General features: G+C 43.1%; 1 protein-coding gene and 1 long non-coding RNA gene across 6 annotated transcripts; both read right to left on the bottom strand.

The window, feature by feature from the left end:
• Positions 1–1,739: 1,739 nt before the first annotated feature.
• LOC112281841 (cytochrome P450 782C2b) lies at positions 1,740–5,241 on the bottom strand. Its single transcript, XM_024518786.3, has 3 exons — positions 3,959–5,241; positions 3,608–3,804; positions 1,740–3,194 (listed from the first exon to the last, which is right to left on the bottom strand). The coding sequence occupies exons 1-3, from the start codon at positions 4,734–4,736 to the stop codon at positions 2,562–2,564; spliced, it is 1,608 nt and encodes a 535-aa protein (XP_024374554.1). The 5' UTR covers positions 4,737–5,241; the 3' UTR covers positions 1,740–2,561.
• A 5,429-nt stretch (positions 5,242–10,670) lies between these two features.
• On the bottom strand, positions 10,671–14,661 carry LOC149989977 (uncharacterized). 5 transcript variants are annotated; one of them, XR_016506011.1, is made up of 5 exons: positions 14,420–14,647; positions 13,935–14,055; positions 13,448–13,557; positions 12,483–12,562; positions 10,671–12,198 (listed from the first exon to the last, which is right to left on the bottom strand). It is a non-coding gene; the product is annotated as an uncharacterized LOC149989977 (long non-coding RNA). The 5 variants fall into 5 exon arrangements; XR_016506009.1 differs by having other exon boundaries at positions 10,716–10,944; positions 11,219–12,198; positions 13,935–14,647; XR_016506008.1 differs by having other exon boundaries at positions 10,716–11,648; positions 11,778–12,198; positions 13,935–14,647.
• Between the last annotated feature and the right edge of the window lie 229 nt (positions 14,662–14,890).

Below are 14,890 nucleotides of genomic sequence, written 5' to 3'. Positions count from 1 at the left end.
TTGCCAAGGAACCAAATGCCACGAAATTCAGTTTCTACATGCACTGATGACTGAATTACTGGGGCACGTCACTGAGTCTCATGCCATTCTTCTTATATCTGGGAATATTTTTGAAAGAAGTGATAACTATCCAACTGACAAGGTTCAGATTTCTTAGCACGCCGCAACAATCTGCGGTTTCAGGATTCTGTGCTTGACAGAAGGTAGCACAGATAAATTCTATGCAAGCCAGTTTAATATTCAAAGGTAGATGGCTAATTCATAGATGTAATGCCTGGAGTTTGATTTATTTCAATTGCCTGCCCAAGCTTGTCCTAGCAGGCACGGTAGAAATAGGTTCAGGGTTTAGAGTCTAGCCCTCGATTTCACACTGCTTTTCTTGTCGGTCACGATAGTATTCCGATGATAGTTTGGTGACATGAACTCCGCCGAGGCTCATGTGTGGCGGACGATAGCTGATGTACCTCGCTGGGAGTGAAGCGTCGGTCGAGCTGGGGACCACAGTGCTGGTACGTCGTGGACACAACAACTCGTACAAGGCCATGCTTGTAAACCGTTCCATAGCTAGTGATCCGTGCCTACAGCGCCATTGTCAAATCGCTCAACAAGTATGGGGAGTGTGCAGGATATCCAACTTAACGCCAACAATCTGTTACGAATGTGTTTTAAAAGACGCTCGAAATTCACAAACAAGAACATGTCTGCATAGGGATTGGTAAGGTTTACGTGGAATCGCAAATCTCGAGTAGATGCTTCAGAACTCAAAGCTTCTATTGCAGGCGCAACAGGTGCTACAGTGGTTTCGTTCCTGCTTGGGCTATTCGGGGAATGAACCTTTTCCGAAAATGGGTTCGATGGGCCCAGGAAGCTTGCTTATCTCCTCATGAATCCTAGGCGACGTCGGAACCATGTTATTGGATTTTTCTACTCTAACAATTTCGCAGTGTCACTTGGAGCGGGGATGTAACAGGTCTAGGGGTTGTGATTTGTTGGACTTTTCTCCCATTATCAAATTTGCAAGCGAGCTTTGCACCAAGTGGCTGTAGCAAGTAGCTATTCATGCCCAGTGATACTCTGACAGTCCTTCAAGGCAGCCACTAGCAAATGTCAATTTGCAGAAGAGCATCCCGCAATTCTGAGTATTCAAGCAGCGCCATTCCGGTTGAAATCAGCTACACAAGCTAGTTGATCAAGCCTACTCATCCACGTTGTCGACACCTTGCCCTCAAGCCACTTGGAATTTGATCTCTCTGCGGGCTTTGTTTATGTTTTGTTCGAAGATTGTCAAATTCTGTCCAACGCAAATTTAATTAAATATTGTTGAGTTTTGGTAATCGAAAGATATTCTGTTCGTCAGGCATTCTTCGTCATAGATTACAAGAGAAGTTAGCGTAACACTACTTTCGAATCACGAATCTGCGGATGTTTGCACGATGAAGCCGAAATTGAAAAATGCTTCGGTTGCCTACGTTGGAGCCGAATAAACGGGGAAGCCTAGAAGTTTCGAGATTCGAAGGTTACTAGAGACATGGTCAAAAGGTTAGTCAGTCCCACGACACAAAAACTGGAAACATTTGGACAACAATCAGTCTAACGTCATCTGTGGAAATTTCAGGCCAAACACATTAGAATGTCCATAACTTCACCATTTGCAGTAAAGAAACCTTCAGTGTACCATCTATCAGTACCGTATACCATTCTGCAGTCGGTAGGCGAATTACACATCATATGGATTCAAGTACAAAATCAACAGCAAATCGTCGAACTCAAATTTGCTTACCGATAACAAATAGCTACAGTATATTGGAACTGCTTGTCGGTGATGTAAATCGGGCTTAGCTGTTGCGTGATAAGGCTGTCAGTGTAGTCATCTGTTGCAAACTTAGGATTTGTACACAAGTCTCAGTAACATGCCACTCTTAGTACTTTATCTTGAAGTACTTGGGACTTGCATCATGGAAGATCAAGTTTTTATGCAACTAATATTCGTGTACAACCTCATTGCATAACCTTGTTTCCAAAACGTAGTACATGGTACCCACATGGAATTCTACCTTGAAACTGCAGTACTTGACCTTGTCGTTCTCACAAAAGCAACCCAAAAGGCTGTCAGGAACTTCATATTTGAACAGAGTCATTCTGCTAGATCACCATATGTCAACAGAATTGGATGTGTGTTCTTGCGGTTACTGTCGACGTCAAGCTGCAAAATCGCTTTCTAAAGGCAGGGGTTAATTCTTATAAGTCGGTGTGTCGACGTGGTCGCTACAGTTCGTACGTAAATGAAGTATCACGCAATATATTTTAGTAATCAGGTGCTGTGTCGAGGTGCTTCGTTGATGATTATCTACCTCGAGGTTAGCTTCTTTCACTGCTGGGTAGCACACCCAATTCTCCAACTTCAAAGGAATGCTTGTGATGTTTGGTGACCTCAGTATTGCACAGGTAGTATATACCGGTAGAGTCTTCTCCAACAATTTGAACAATACCTGAATACGACTTGTATAGCCGTCTTCATCGCCATGAGGGGCGCTTTCGCTACAACTCGTAGTTTTGTCACACTACTTGGCGAGAATGACATGTCTTGGTATGCGAGGTGTGACGGAAGCCATTAGAGGATTGAGACGAGAGCATACTACTCCCACAGCCTCTTTGGTGTCGATATCTTTGAAATCAACGCCGGGAGGAGGTGACCATTTGAAGCAGTGGAGGAGGTTCGCAAGCTCGAGCTTGTACGTTGGGAGAGCAAAATGGACGCCAGGACATCCTCTTCGTCCCGACGAGAATGGCAAGAGATTGAAGTCGTGGCCGTAGACGTTCACCTTGGAGTCTTTAAACCTGGTGGGGTTAAACCGGTTTGGGTTCTCCCAAGTGGCGGCATCTCTCCCAATCGCATAGATATTGACATAGGCTGTGGTGTTGGCCGGGATGCGGTACCCTCCGAGGGTGCATTCCTCGGCACTGAAGTGAGGGATGGCGAGAGGCGAGGGAGGATGAAGCCGTAATGTTTCCTTGACGATGCAGTTGAGGAATGGGAGGTTGGCGCAGTCGGCTTCTTCCACCAGCCTGTCTCGCCCTACCACCGAATCCAACTCCTCTTGTGCAGCTTGCAAGCAGTCAGGGTGTCGGAGAAGCTCCGTGATGCTCCACTCGACAGCGGTGGACGTGCTGTCACTTCCGCCTACCATCACATCCTGCAGAGAAAAACAATATGGAATCAGGCACAATTAATTATAATAACTCGCTTGATATTTTATTGCAGATTTACAAGGATGATCTCACGGAATGGCCTAAAACAACAGTTCTATAAATGGTTAGCAACTGCTACTAACTGATTTACTCATGTCGAAGGGGGAACTGATTCGCAACCGTCCGTGAACAGGAGGAATTTTGAAATCTTAGCTTTATGTAGATTATCTAACATTCAGCCTCGAGATAGCTGGGAGAACTAAAGGATTGGCAACATCTTAATGCTTAGTACACCCGTTCAAAATGCCTGATTTGCTTTAGTGCTGAAGGGAGCATTTACGAAAGAATTGCTATCACTTTCATGAGAAGTGGCGAGGACAATGAAACCTATCATCCGAAGGTTGACAGTCTAACTTACAATTGCAACAGCCATGATGTTCTCATCCGACAAGCCAGAGTCGTTGGAGACTAACGCAGCGATGAAGTCGACACGACCATCTTCCTTCTGCTTCATGCCCCCTTCCAAATTGAGACTCATCTTGCGGTACTCTTGGATGATGGGCCGAAGTAACCCTTCTTGATGTGGCTTCAATTGCAGGAGTGCCCCCTCCACCCCTACATTTCACAAGCCAATGCAACGTTTGTGAGCGTCAAATGAATCAATCACCCAACCAATCACTGCAAATGCCATCCTCTGATTGACCAGTTTCGATGAAATTAGTGAGCGACCGGAATCCAATGTATTCTAGGTGAGAGGTCAATCAATCACCTTGGAGATCCAGCCACCGAAGGGCAGGTATGTAGTCACCGATGTTGAACAACCCAACCAACTTCGTCGCAGACTTGACAAAGAACTTGAAGTTCTCCACCTCTCGGGGCGGAGCACTGATGGTCGCGGATTCTCCGAACAGCCGCTTGCTGAAGACTATCCGCCCCATTAGGTTCAAGTTCGCTTTGAACACCAAGGACGTGATATTCACCACTCCATTGGCTTCCGTTCCCGAATTCCGTAATACGTCCACCAGCAGGATGTGCGCCTCCTCCATCCGCAACGCGCTCAGAAGCTCCACCTTCTTGGGAGACAGGAGCTCATGGGTGTAGATCTTCTTCATGCGGACGAAGTGGGCTCCGCTCGGAGAGAAGACCACACTACTATAATTGTAGCCGAAATGTTTCCCAGTGGCCAACTTCGGGCGCGACGCGAACGTCTGGTCGTGCACCCGAAGGAGCTCTCGAGCCATTTTGTCGTTGGAGACGATGACAGTGGGGCGGGATCCCAGCCGGAAGAACATGACAGGGCCATACTTATCTGCTAAAGTGGTGAACCTACGGCAGGCGGGGATCGTTCTGGGGCCCAAAGAGTAGAGAGATCCCACAATAGGCCATCCCTTCGGCCCTGGGGGAAGCGTCTTGTCCGCATTCCAACTTCCCATCACTCTACGCAAAAGAATCACTGCCATCGCCGCACACAATGTGAGTGCGCTAAGGTGCATCACCCTGGAGCTATACTCCTCCACCTGACCATCTCCCATTCTATTGTCCTCCATCACTTTTCTATCGACGTGTTTTCAAATCAACGTCCACAATTTGGCGCTCAGCCTCCAAGTACGCTATCACAACTCCATTTTCGCAGTTTGGAGCAGCAGTTAGACATAAGAAAATCTCCTTTTAAATCAATCGAAGTTCTCTAGCAACTACTTCTCATTTATTTATCTTTGATTTTATTTATATGGATCAATCCCCTCAGAGGCCCAGCTAGCTGCAAACGCCACAATCTCTCTGCTGGAGTAGAAAGGGTACCAGTTAGCGAAGCATCTACCTCAGGGTTCACTCCACAAAGTAAGACAGCTGATCCGCTGACAAGGCTTGACTAAGTAGATCTAAAGAGTCACTATGATCAACTCAGCTTCCTACAAACCTCAGCCATTGGTAATCATCAGAATCAGAACTGGTAGAAGAATCAATCACCTCGCTTGCCTACAGATGCTGTGTCTAGTTCGTGAGTGCTAATCGAGCTTGCAGTGAAGCAATACCCATCGTAACAGGCTTCGGTTATATAGAACTTGACATTCGATGCTTTCGTATTAATTGGACTGTTGTCCCCCTATCGAGGTGCATTCGTTGATGAGATTGATGAGGTTGATGAGGGCAGGTCCTCCGCCTACCACTGTATCAGTTACAACTAGCTGAAACGAACTTCCATCTGCCTCTTATGATGGCAGCGTCCTTATAGCCGTTCATGGCGTCCGATGTGTGTCTGCCAGCTTGTGTATATACGACTCCGAATACTCTCATGCTTGGTCGAGCTACACTCTCGACTGGGCGCACATTAGTTACCGACTTCCTTCTAGTGAGCATCTCGGTAAACTTCCTCCCCACCTGTGCAGATTATTCAACCTTAGAATAATTCTGTTTTTTTTAGTTTTATTTTTTATTTTTAGTCCAAGTCCCTCACGTCGCACGTCCCCTCCGCCGCCCTCAAATGTTCTCGTACCAAGTTTTGTCCCTCGCACTCCACTGATCTCTCCTACCGTCGCTAACTCGTCTCGTGTCCTCAACTAATTCCACTATTTCACCCCGCTAAGAAAAGGAAACAAATCCCGAACGCAACATCATTGGTAACGTGTAAAACCGCGGCGCTGGCTGCAGAAGTGCATGTCCACGCATCTGCTAAATGAATGTCTGACCAGCTGGTTTACAACGGTGAAATGTTATGGACGTCCGTAGTAGGTTGGGATACATTCACCTTCTAAGTACACTGCACCCCTTGAGTGTGGGATCTAGAGTCTAGATGATGCTAAACTCGGCAAGCCCATTCGGCACGAAGTCATGAATCTCTGGCTCTTTCGAATTTAGCTCTGCTCGTACTAATCGAACTCCACTCGATGAGTGAGATCTGTGAGAAAGTAAAGGCTAATCAATCAGAGCCAAGGGCGGAGAGAATAAGAGAATTTACTACAGCTGAGAGGAGATGGTACTCGCGTTACTTGGGCTGGACTGCACTGAGAATTCTAACGAACTTTGCCTCCATTCTCAACTACTTTGCCACTTTCGTTTCATATTCTAAACCCGTACTTGTCCACGGTGCTTGCTTCTTCGATGCACACCTTGAGATCCGCTTCTAGCTCTCTTCCGTCCTTCGTCTGCCATCGCATGTCAACTTTGGTATCAGCACAATGCAGGATTTCCAGTGATTCTCACAGAGGAAGAACGCCGCTGATGGTTGGAGGGGTTCAGGTGATCCTTGCTTGTGAATCGTGAATGAGGAGTTAGAATCTAAAGCCTGCTTCATCACCAATCCATTCTTACCTTCAAGATGATCGAAATAAACTAAAAACATGTCATATCTAAGAGTTTGGAACACAACAAACGGAGTAATGGTGGCATCTTAGGCAGTCATAAAAGGTGAAACTACAAAAACTGTGAGTAAGAAATTTTCTCACAGTTTTGGATCAAATGTTGGACGGTTTCATTTTAAAAGCATAACATGAAGTTGACAATTTAAATGGTACATTTTAAATGAGTAGTTTGGAGCGTTGTGAGAAATTCCTCTGATTTTGGCTATAGCAATTATGTAGTGATCATTTCTTTCTTTTAATGTTTTGGACCCACATGGTCTTAATAATGTCAGTATTCTATTGATTGAGTAATTGAAAATTGAGTTCATTTTGTTTGTTGTATGCATGTGTGTATACTTAGCTAAACTTTGTCAACAAGGGCAGTATGTAGTGAATAATTTGGGCTTCGAGAACGAGGATTTTGTATGAGATTTGGAAGGGTGTGTGTGTGTTTTGATGGAGCTAGAGCCAAGGTGGAAACATGTGCCAGCTTTGCATTGACTTCACAGATACTCTGTGCCCCTTTTGTAGCTCACACAATTTGCACAAGTCTCTAAATTTTTATTTTTATTTTCCTTGTTTGTTATCTCCCCTTCTTCCTTACTTCTAGAGAAGAAAAATAGAAGAAGTCAAGAGAGCAAGTGCTACAAGTATTAGCCTGGTATCTAGCCTATGTGGTGGGAACTTGTTGTATTTTCTTAGTTTATCTTCATTTTTGGATTTTTTTTAAAATTAGTTCCAATACTGGAATTAGAGTGTATCTGTGTATCTGTGTAGAACCAGCAAAAACACTTGCCCAATGCTAACACCACACAAACCTATTCACAGTGGTCATTTTCTTACTCCCTTCATTGGTACCATCTTTGTGTGCTTGCTTTTGCTACATTAACTTGACCTAAGCAACCCAAATCAATTTGTTTATTTACACATACACATAGTTGATTCCTTTCAAACTCCTAAAATTCCCTCCAAATGTTTTGTAAATTAATCTTCCTTCTTTTTATTTGATATGCACATATCCATTACTGTTGATTGTTAGATGATAAGAATGAAATGAAGTGCATGATTCTAATTTAATTGAAAGTATTCTAACACAAATGAGGGGTTAAGATTAACTTTAAAACACAATTAGTGGCTCCATCCTGCAGAAAGTGAAGTTGAAAGTCACTGTGGTGCTTGATCTCCATTGCCATGTACTTGTTGATATAACCTTTCTATTATATATATATATATATATATATGTGAATTGTTGCCATCTTCATCCTCTCTTTTTTGAATTATCTTCATTTTTATCTGAAAATAAATTATATAGATATGTATGTAAACATAGCAGTCCCTGTCCATTGTTATAGTTAGCATGAATGTTTGTCACATTCATCTGCATGCATGGTATCACCCATGTCCTTGACATCTCAACAAGTCAATGATTTTTGGCTTCAATGAAGCAAGTTCATGGTCAAATCACTATAAAATAGTATTTTTTTTTAGAAAAAACAATTTCATTTTATTTTTAAAAGTAAAAAATATTAAAAAATAATGTTGATGTAGTACTGAATGTAAAAGATTTTCTGGGAGGGATTGCTAAAAGGATGAACACATGGTTATATTGTCTGTCCATACACACAATTAACATACTTTTGTTATGATATGTGTGTATGATTGCTTTAAATGTACTATCTTCTTCTTTAGTAATCAATTTAGTCATAAAGGCAGCTAAAGCATTACACCTCTTTCATGAAAATTAACAAACATTTAAACAAGCCAAACTTGGCATTCCCACAAATACATTCTGTTGGCCAAATTTGGGGTGTCAAGAAATTTGTGATTATTCTTGATACAGAAATTTGAGCACTTGCATACTTTTTCCCTGTTTGGTATGTAATTCTACTCTTTTAAGTCTATCACATTGCTCTCGAAACAATAAGACATCCCCTAATGTTGAAGAGTTCAAAAGTTGGATGATTGTGCATTCAATTATGTTCAATCCATGACTTCAAAAATACAGCATTTTGATGATGTAGAATGCCACCCCAACATGTGCTTTGACCATGATGTGGCTACAACTCCAGTGCATGAACTGCAAAGTGCTGTGAGAGGAGAGACTGTCCCTATGGAAGAGAAGTTTGTTCAGAAATGTAGGGACTAACAATGGCATTACTATACTTCATTTATACCATTGTATGTGCCAATTATAATGTAACTCTATCTTACAGAGATTATTCAACTGATATACTAGTATTTTACTTGTATCCATTCATGCCTGCACCTATTCATTCAACCAAATGGTCACCCTCACTCTCGTGCTTTCTCAGGAATGAGGCTTCGTCCGGCACTAGCACAGTTGCCAAGGATGTATCAAATGGTTCCCTGAGAGCCCGTCATGTACAACTGGAGCTCACGTAGGGGTGTCACTGCCCACCCTATCCCCACCTCACCATCCATCCCCCACCTCGCCTCGGAAGAAGATGAATATGCAGAAGAAGAAACAGAAGAAGATGATGATGAAGAAGATGAAGTAGCTGCAGCTGCAGCAGCATTAGCTGTAGGAGAAGAAGAAAAAGAAGCAGCATTAGCACAAGAAGAAGGCGAGGAGTTGGGCCCATGCTTTGCTGCTGCTGCTGCCATCTTTCTGTGCTGTCGCCTCCTTTCTTTACGTGCTTGCTAGTTCACTTCGAAGGTGGGGTACCCCCCATTTCGCACCACACGACAGCTCAGCCTCATCGTAACAAACGAACAGAAACCTGCTCCTCTCCCTGGTTGTTTTTTTGTGTGAACGGAGAGGAATGGGGGGCAGCTGGGACGACAGTTGGGCGGTGGATGCACACCCTGGCTGTGCGACGTCATTTCAAGTGGCTTTTGGTGGTTAGTTCGGCGCACAATTATTTCTCCCGACCTCAGTGCGTTGAAACTGCATGTGTTTTTTTTACCCATCCATTTCTTCACATGTTGGGTAGTGGAAAAACGACTGTTGGATAATATTCAAATCGCGCTTATGTGTTCGATCAGACGTAGCCATGCTCAATTTATATATATCAAAATGTTTGCTTGTGGGCGTTTAATCGACTCTATTGCATAGAGCTTTGATTTTGCATTTTGATGAAATCCGCAATTCTGTCGGTTTTCAACGTAAGTCTCACGCAGTTATGCTTCTCCTGTAGGTCGATTCACTTTCATGAAGATGTAATTGATGATGAAAACATCTACTTGCAGAAATTCTATCCTGTTTGAGATGACTTGAAAGGAGGGGACGCGGTCTGACCTGACAATTACTCAAAGTGGTGTGTTGATCTAACTTATCAAAGTACAGTGTTTGTAAATGGCAAAGGAACATTCTGGTGGAAAGATCGCTGTTGGCCGTTCATGCTACATCTCTGCACTAGAGTACCAGCAGCTGTTTGTGATTCCCTGTCGTGGGAGTCAGAGAATGGGATCATGTCAGGATGTGGCCGCTTCTAACTGATTTCTAACCCAACCGTAGAATTCTTCTGAAAGGGCTCGAAATTATCTTGGCCCTGGTCAGTGGAAAGATCGCTTGTGTTCGGCAAACCTTCGATCTCAATAACTAATTTGACTTACAATAAGTGCAAAGCACTGTTTCTGAAACATTGTTACGTATTGCCTATTACTTTCGCCGGTTCGTTCATGTCCACGTCGAGGAAAAATAGAAATTGACCCTATCGTCTTCATAATGGTGACCTGTTGCTTTCCATAATTAGGAAGAAAAAAGGCAAAGATGTAGAATAAAATACAATTTGTTCATACTACTTGATCATAGAGGTTTCAAACCATAGGGACATCTTTCCAGTCTAGGTTGACCAAAACATTGATTTTATCAAATCTGAACATGTGATCATGCCAGGATTGTTGTGCCACTTACAATAGAGCATATATACTTCAAAGATCACACCCAGTGGAGCATCTGCACATATATTAAAGCCATTTTCCCTTTCTTTTTCCCCATTTGACAAAGTGCTTAAATTAGAATAGCGAGATAGCATATAGCAAATGTTGACGCTGCAAGTGGGCTTGTCATTTCAGGTACCCCAAATTTGATCCAACAGTGGCCTACAGTTTCATGGAACTGGGCAGAGATTGTGGAATGGATCTTCTGGACACATCCCTTCCTGAAGGATTACCACTGAATCGCACGATAAAATCCAAGCCCATTTCCATTACTGGCTTCAAATAAACGTAGAAATGTGGTCGGAATGCACAAGAAACAAGTCGTAAACACAAGTTCTGATAAAGACCATCTCGGGCTTCCAAGACCCACAAGCACCGTCAGGTACGAAACCAAATTAGCAACTACACTCGTCTAAAACCCACTGCAATGACGACAATAATGGCCATTTGCATCAAACCAAAGCTCTCATTGGTTCCTACTAGGAAAGTTGCTGGTTTGGCAAGTGAAGATCTTCTGCGTCCACAAGATGCGAGAACACAAAATCAATCAAGTCAACATCTTGAATACCAAACATCCTGAACCAAACCCATGGGCCCCCATGTTGTTAGCTAATGCACCAAAATAAAAGAGCTTGTTGAAGGCTTTCCCTTCGTTGCACATCTTCATTCTTTGATTATTTATTTGTTTTGCCAGATTTTTTTAGTACTGTATTTTTTGGGTCCTCAATTCCATCCCGTTTTAAATCATTGACTTTGATGAATTTCCAGAGTGGAAAATTGCAACTAACCACATGTGTGAGCAGCAACTGTTGTGCCGTAATGCATACATAACGCTCGAATGAATGAGGGTGAGGATGAAGACAATGAGATATTGTCTTAGTGGGCAATATGCCAACAAAGCACACGCCCAATAGTGCACTGGAAGGTATCGGATGTGGTAATCAGGGGGAGGAAGCGGACCACCTTCACTGTACTAGCACAACTGGTCGTTTCTTTGGAACAAAGAGTTTGTGGCAGCAACAGAAAAGATGAGAACCCATTCAGCGGACTTACAAGTCTGATGTCACGTAGGGGGTTCAACCTACGATGGCGGGCACAGAGCTCATGTCCTTGAGCAACGGCTTGCTGGTGAGTAGCATATTGCACTTTGTCTTTGCTCTGAAGACACAATGTACCTCACTGGGGAGCTAAGCTAGCCACATGAACAGTGGCAGTAGCCTGTGAGGGAGGGAGCGCCAAGGAGGAGTCACTTTGAGCATTTGGGAAGGTTGAAGAAGCGCAGCATTACGTGGTATAGGAAACAAGGTGGAGGAAATCAGACAAGAAAATCCAGACAAGTGAGCGTACCTGATCGGTGATGGTGCAGGTAGTGGGCCATCGTCGTATTTCACCATCCCCATGGAGAAGATTATACCGTGACTTGTGACCAGATCACACGGACCCACCAGGGAGACGATTATACAACCAAAGCACAACAAAACACTTAATTATCTGCAGTACTGTTCACATAGCCACGACCCACTAATAAGATTAGACGGGGGGTGTTACACGTTGTCAGTCCCAGTCTCATTCTTCATCAACAAGTCATACTAGTCACGAAAGCGTCTATGCAGCTGCAACTGATGACCGGTGAACCCTCTTTGTTCACAGCACCAGACCAGCAGTAAACTATTGAAACTCGGAGGTTTGGAGAACATGACCTATTACGCCTGTTCTCTGCCTGAACATTTTGCCGACCAATAGTAATTCCACACATCCAATTGAGTCCCTGCGAAGCGCAATGAGAAAGCCAACTTACTAAGCAATATTCAACGTTGATGTAAGTCTTGCAATTTAAATTAACCAATAAGTCATAATTTGGATCCTTGCAGGCAATCAGAATGTAGGGATAGTATGAACAAGAGACCAATCAACAATGAAAAACAGATGCCATTCGGGAATCGCAAATTCGAAATTGGTACAAAACAGAAGCATCTTCAGTTCAGATTCTTGCTTTAGATGAAGGAATCGCATACTCAGAATACTTCCTGTCAGGGATTACGACAAGCTTACCTTACCGACTGGCTTGAGTGAAGGCAGCAAGTACCACATCTATGATCACCTTCATTTCAATGCGCATTTCCTTGCACAACCTATCCGAGTGTTCATTAACCACCCACAAATTGCAAGTTAGCTGATGCTATCGTATATACAAAGATTGATCGGTGCTGAATTCAATCCAGAACAAGGCAATCCACCCACCCCGTCGATTTTTCACGTCATAAGCTGCATTAAACTTTTTCACAAATTCATAGATAGAGCTCTATACAACGGTCAGAATTAAGTACCCATACACCTCGACAACAAAAAATTATTGAATGTAGGAAGTTTAATGCAGTTTTAGAAGTATTTCTACCAAAGAGGATATAGGTAATACTTGAAGCACATGAAAATAACTTTAAACGCTTTCCTGTGAGAACTAAGTATGACCGGCAACATACTGTAACGGAAACGAACGATACTCAAACCATCAGGAAGAACTGTGGATTTCAGCTCAAATGACTATAGATAAGTGTTTGGTCATCGTGGCAGAAAACTGAGCAAGGCGAGGTTGATCATAAGAATTCGTACGTTGCGTTGAAGCACAGCCCCATCAGAGGGAAAAATTAGATCAATCACTATATGTGGCACGAATACAATGGCCGAAAGTTACATACTTTAAAGAAAATCTTAACAATGCATGTACATCCTCTAAGCCTCGAAGTACATGCATCGGAGTTGTAGTACCTTCCGTGAGAATTCACAATTAACATTGCCATTGCTCGTACACTCGCAGCTCAGGGGAACTTGCCACTCACAAACTACTGATAGGGAGGTTCTTTTGTGCATGGTCGATAGTAGGATTCAGCAGTACATACACTAGATCCTCATCAATGTCCACAAACTGGCACTGAAAAGTGGCAAGTGCCAAGTTTCTTGACTTAGTCGACTGGAGGACAGATATAACAGTTGCAATAAGGTTGAATTGATCCTCATACCCAGCAATCGTGATTGTCAACACAACCCAAAACGTCGGTACAGCTGAAGGTCATCAGTTCAAAAGGAACTCACGGCTTGATGCAAACGCATTTCCGAGTCCTCTACATCGCTGTCAATGTACAATAACGACCTAAATTTAGGTGTTTTGAAGTTGATAACTAAGATAGCACCTGATCACTCACAAGTAACCTGTCTTGTCCGAATCGGAATAAATATCAGACAATGAACTAATGAAATTAGTGGAACTGACTGAAACCAGAAACTGACAAGCACACAATGAAGGGCAGCATAAAAAGGATCAATACATACTACCCCGTAAAACCCATGTGTAAAGACCAAACAAACTGAAGAACCAGCTACAAAAGTCCACTGCATCACGGTTGAAAGAATGAGATAAACTGCGACTCAAAATTTCATAAAAATCTGAATGCAGAGCAAAACCGTATAAGAGACATTCAAAAGAGTGATTCTAAATTAGCAACTTACATTGCGCTTGCTTAGTGCCGAAAAGAAGCACAATTCAATAAAACTCCCACCGGATCATGGAGAAGCTCGAAGCTGATAAAAATCTAAACGATGCGCTCCCAAAGCACCCCTGACACACAAGCTGTACACACGACGTTTGGCAACCAGAAGCATCACTAGTGAACACCATGATCCAGGTGTGATGATCGGGGATGTTAGAAATCACTCGAGGATGCAACTGAAAGTTGACTTCCTGCTCTTCGATGACCTTTTGCGCAGATCAGTTATCTACCCTGCAGACCCATGTAGCGGAAGGACCTCCAGGACTTGGGGTAAGACATTTTATTGTCAAATGAAGGATCCAAAGACTCAATCCTCCGATGTGTGAACTAAAGTCCCAATTCACCATCATTTGTTGATATCCCAAATTCTCAAATCACTCCCACTCAATGCAAGCTTACGAACAAGAACCCTAACTTCTACTGCACACACAGCTTCTCCCTTACATTCGCAAACACAGCGCGATCATTCTTCAGCCTCATATCTCCAAAATTCCAACATCACCTCCACGGCAAACCCAACAAGCATCTCTACAACGACGTCGGTATCCGCCAAGCAATGGCGAACTCCAGAATCATCGCAATTCAGCTGCAAATTTAAGCGCAACCCGTCGCTCACACCAACATGATTCCACCGCATCATTGTTTGCCGTTGCTGTATCTGTGCCAGCATTGAGGGGTGCATTTACTGCAAAGCATCTTTTTAACTCTTTAAATCCATTTTTTAGTCTCACAAACTAGATTTGTATTTGTGTTTTTATCCTGCAGCTAGAGTGAATTTTCTCACCAGCTTTTGTTGCGAAACAAATTTGGTTCAAATATTGACTTCAAATGCACAACAGTTGTGTCTGGCTGTCTGTATGTACATGGTTAAAATGTGCATCTTGATTTGTGTAATATTATATATATACTTATTAC

The sequence above is a fragment of the Physcomitrium patens genome, chromosome 1 (genome assembly GCF_059467195.1).
Source record: "Physcomitrium patens ecotype Gransden chromosome 1, ASM5946719v1, whole genome shotgun sequence".
Taxonomy (NCBI): Eukaryota; Viridiplantae; Streptophyta; class Bryopsida; order Funariales; family Funariaceae; genus Physcomitrium; species Physcomitrium patens.
This window is presented reverse-complemented; position numbering and strand designations above follow the sequence as displayed.

What these genes read in the sequence shown, in the direction of transcription:
- LOC112281841 (XM_024518786.3), bottom strand. Translation starts at nt 4,736, where the DNA reads ATGGAGGACAATAGAATGGGAGATGGTCAGGTGGAGGAGTATAGCTCC. An exon ending in TCGGTGGCTGGATCTCCAAG is followed by an intron (nt 3,805 to 3,958) that starts GTGATTGATTGA and finishes TGTGAAATGTAG; the next exon opens with GGGTGGAGGGGGCACTCCTG. An exon ending in ACATCATGGCTGTTGCAATT is followed by an intron (nt 3,195 to 3,607) that starts GTAAGTTAGACT and finishes TTTTCTCTGCAG; the next exon opens with GATGTGATGGTAGGCGGAAG.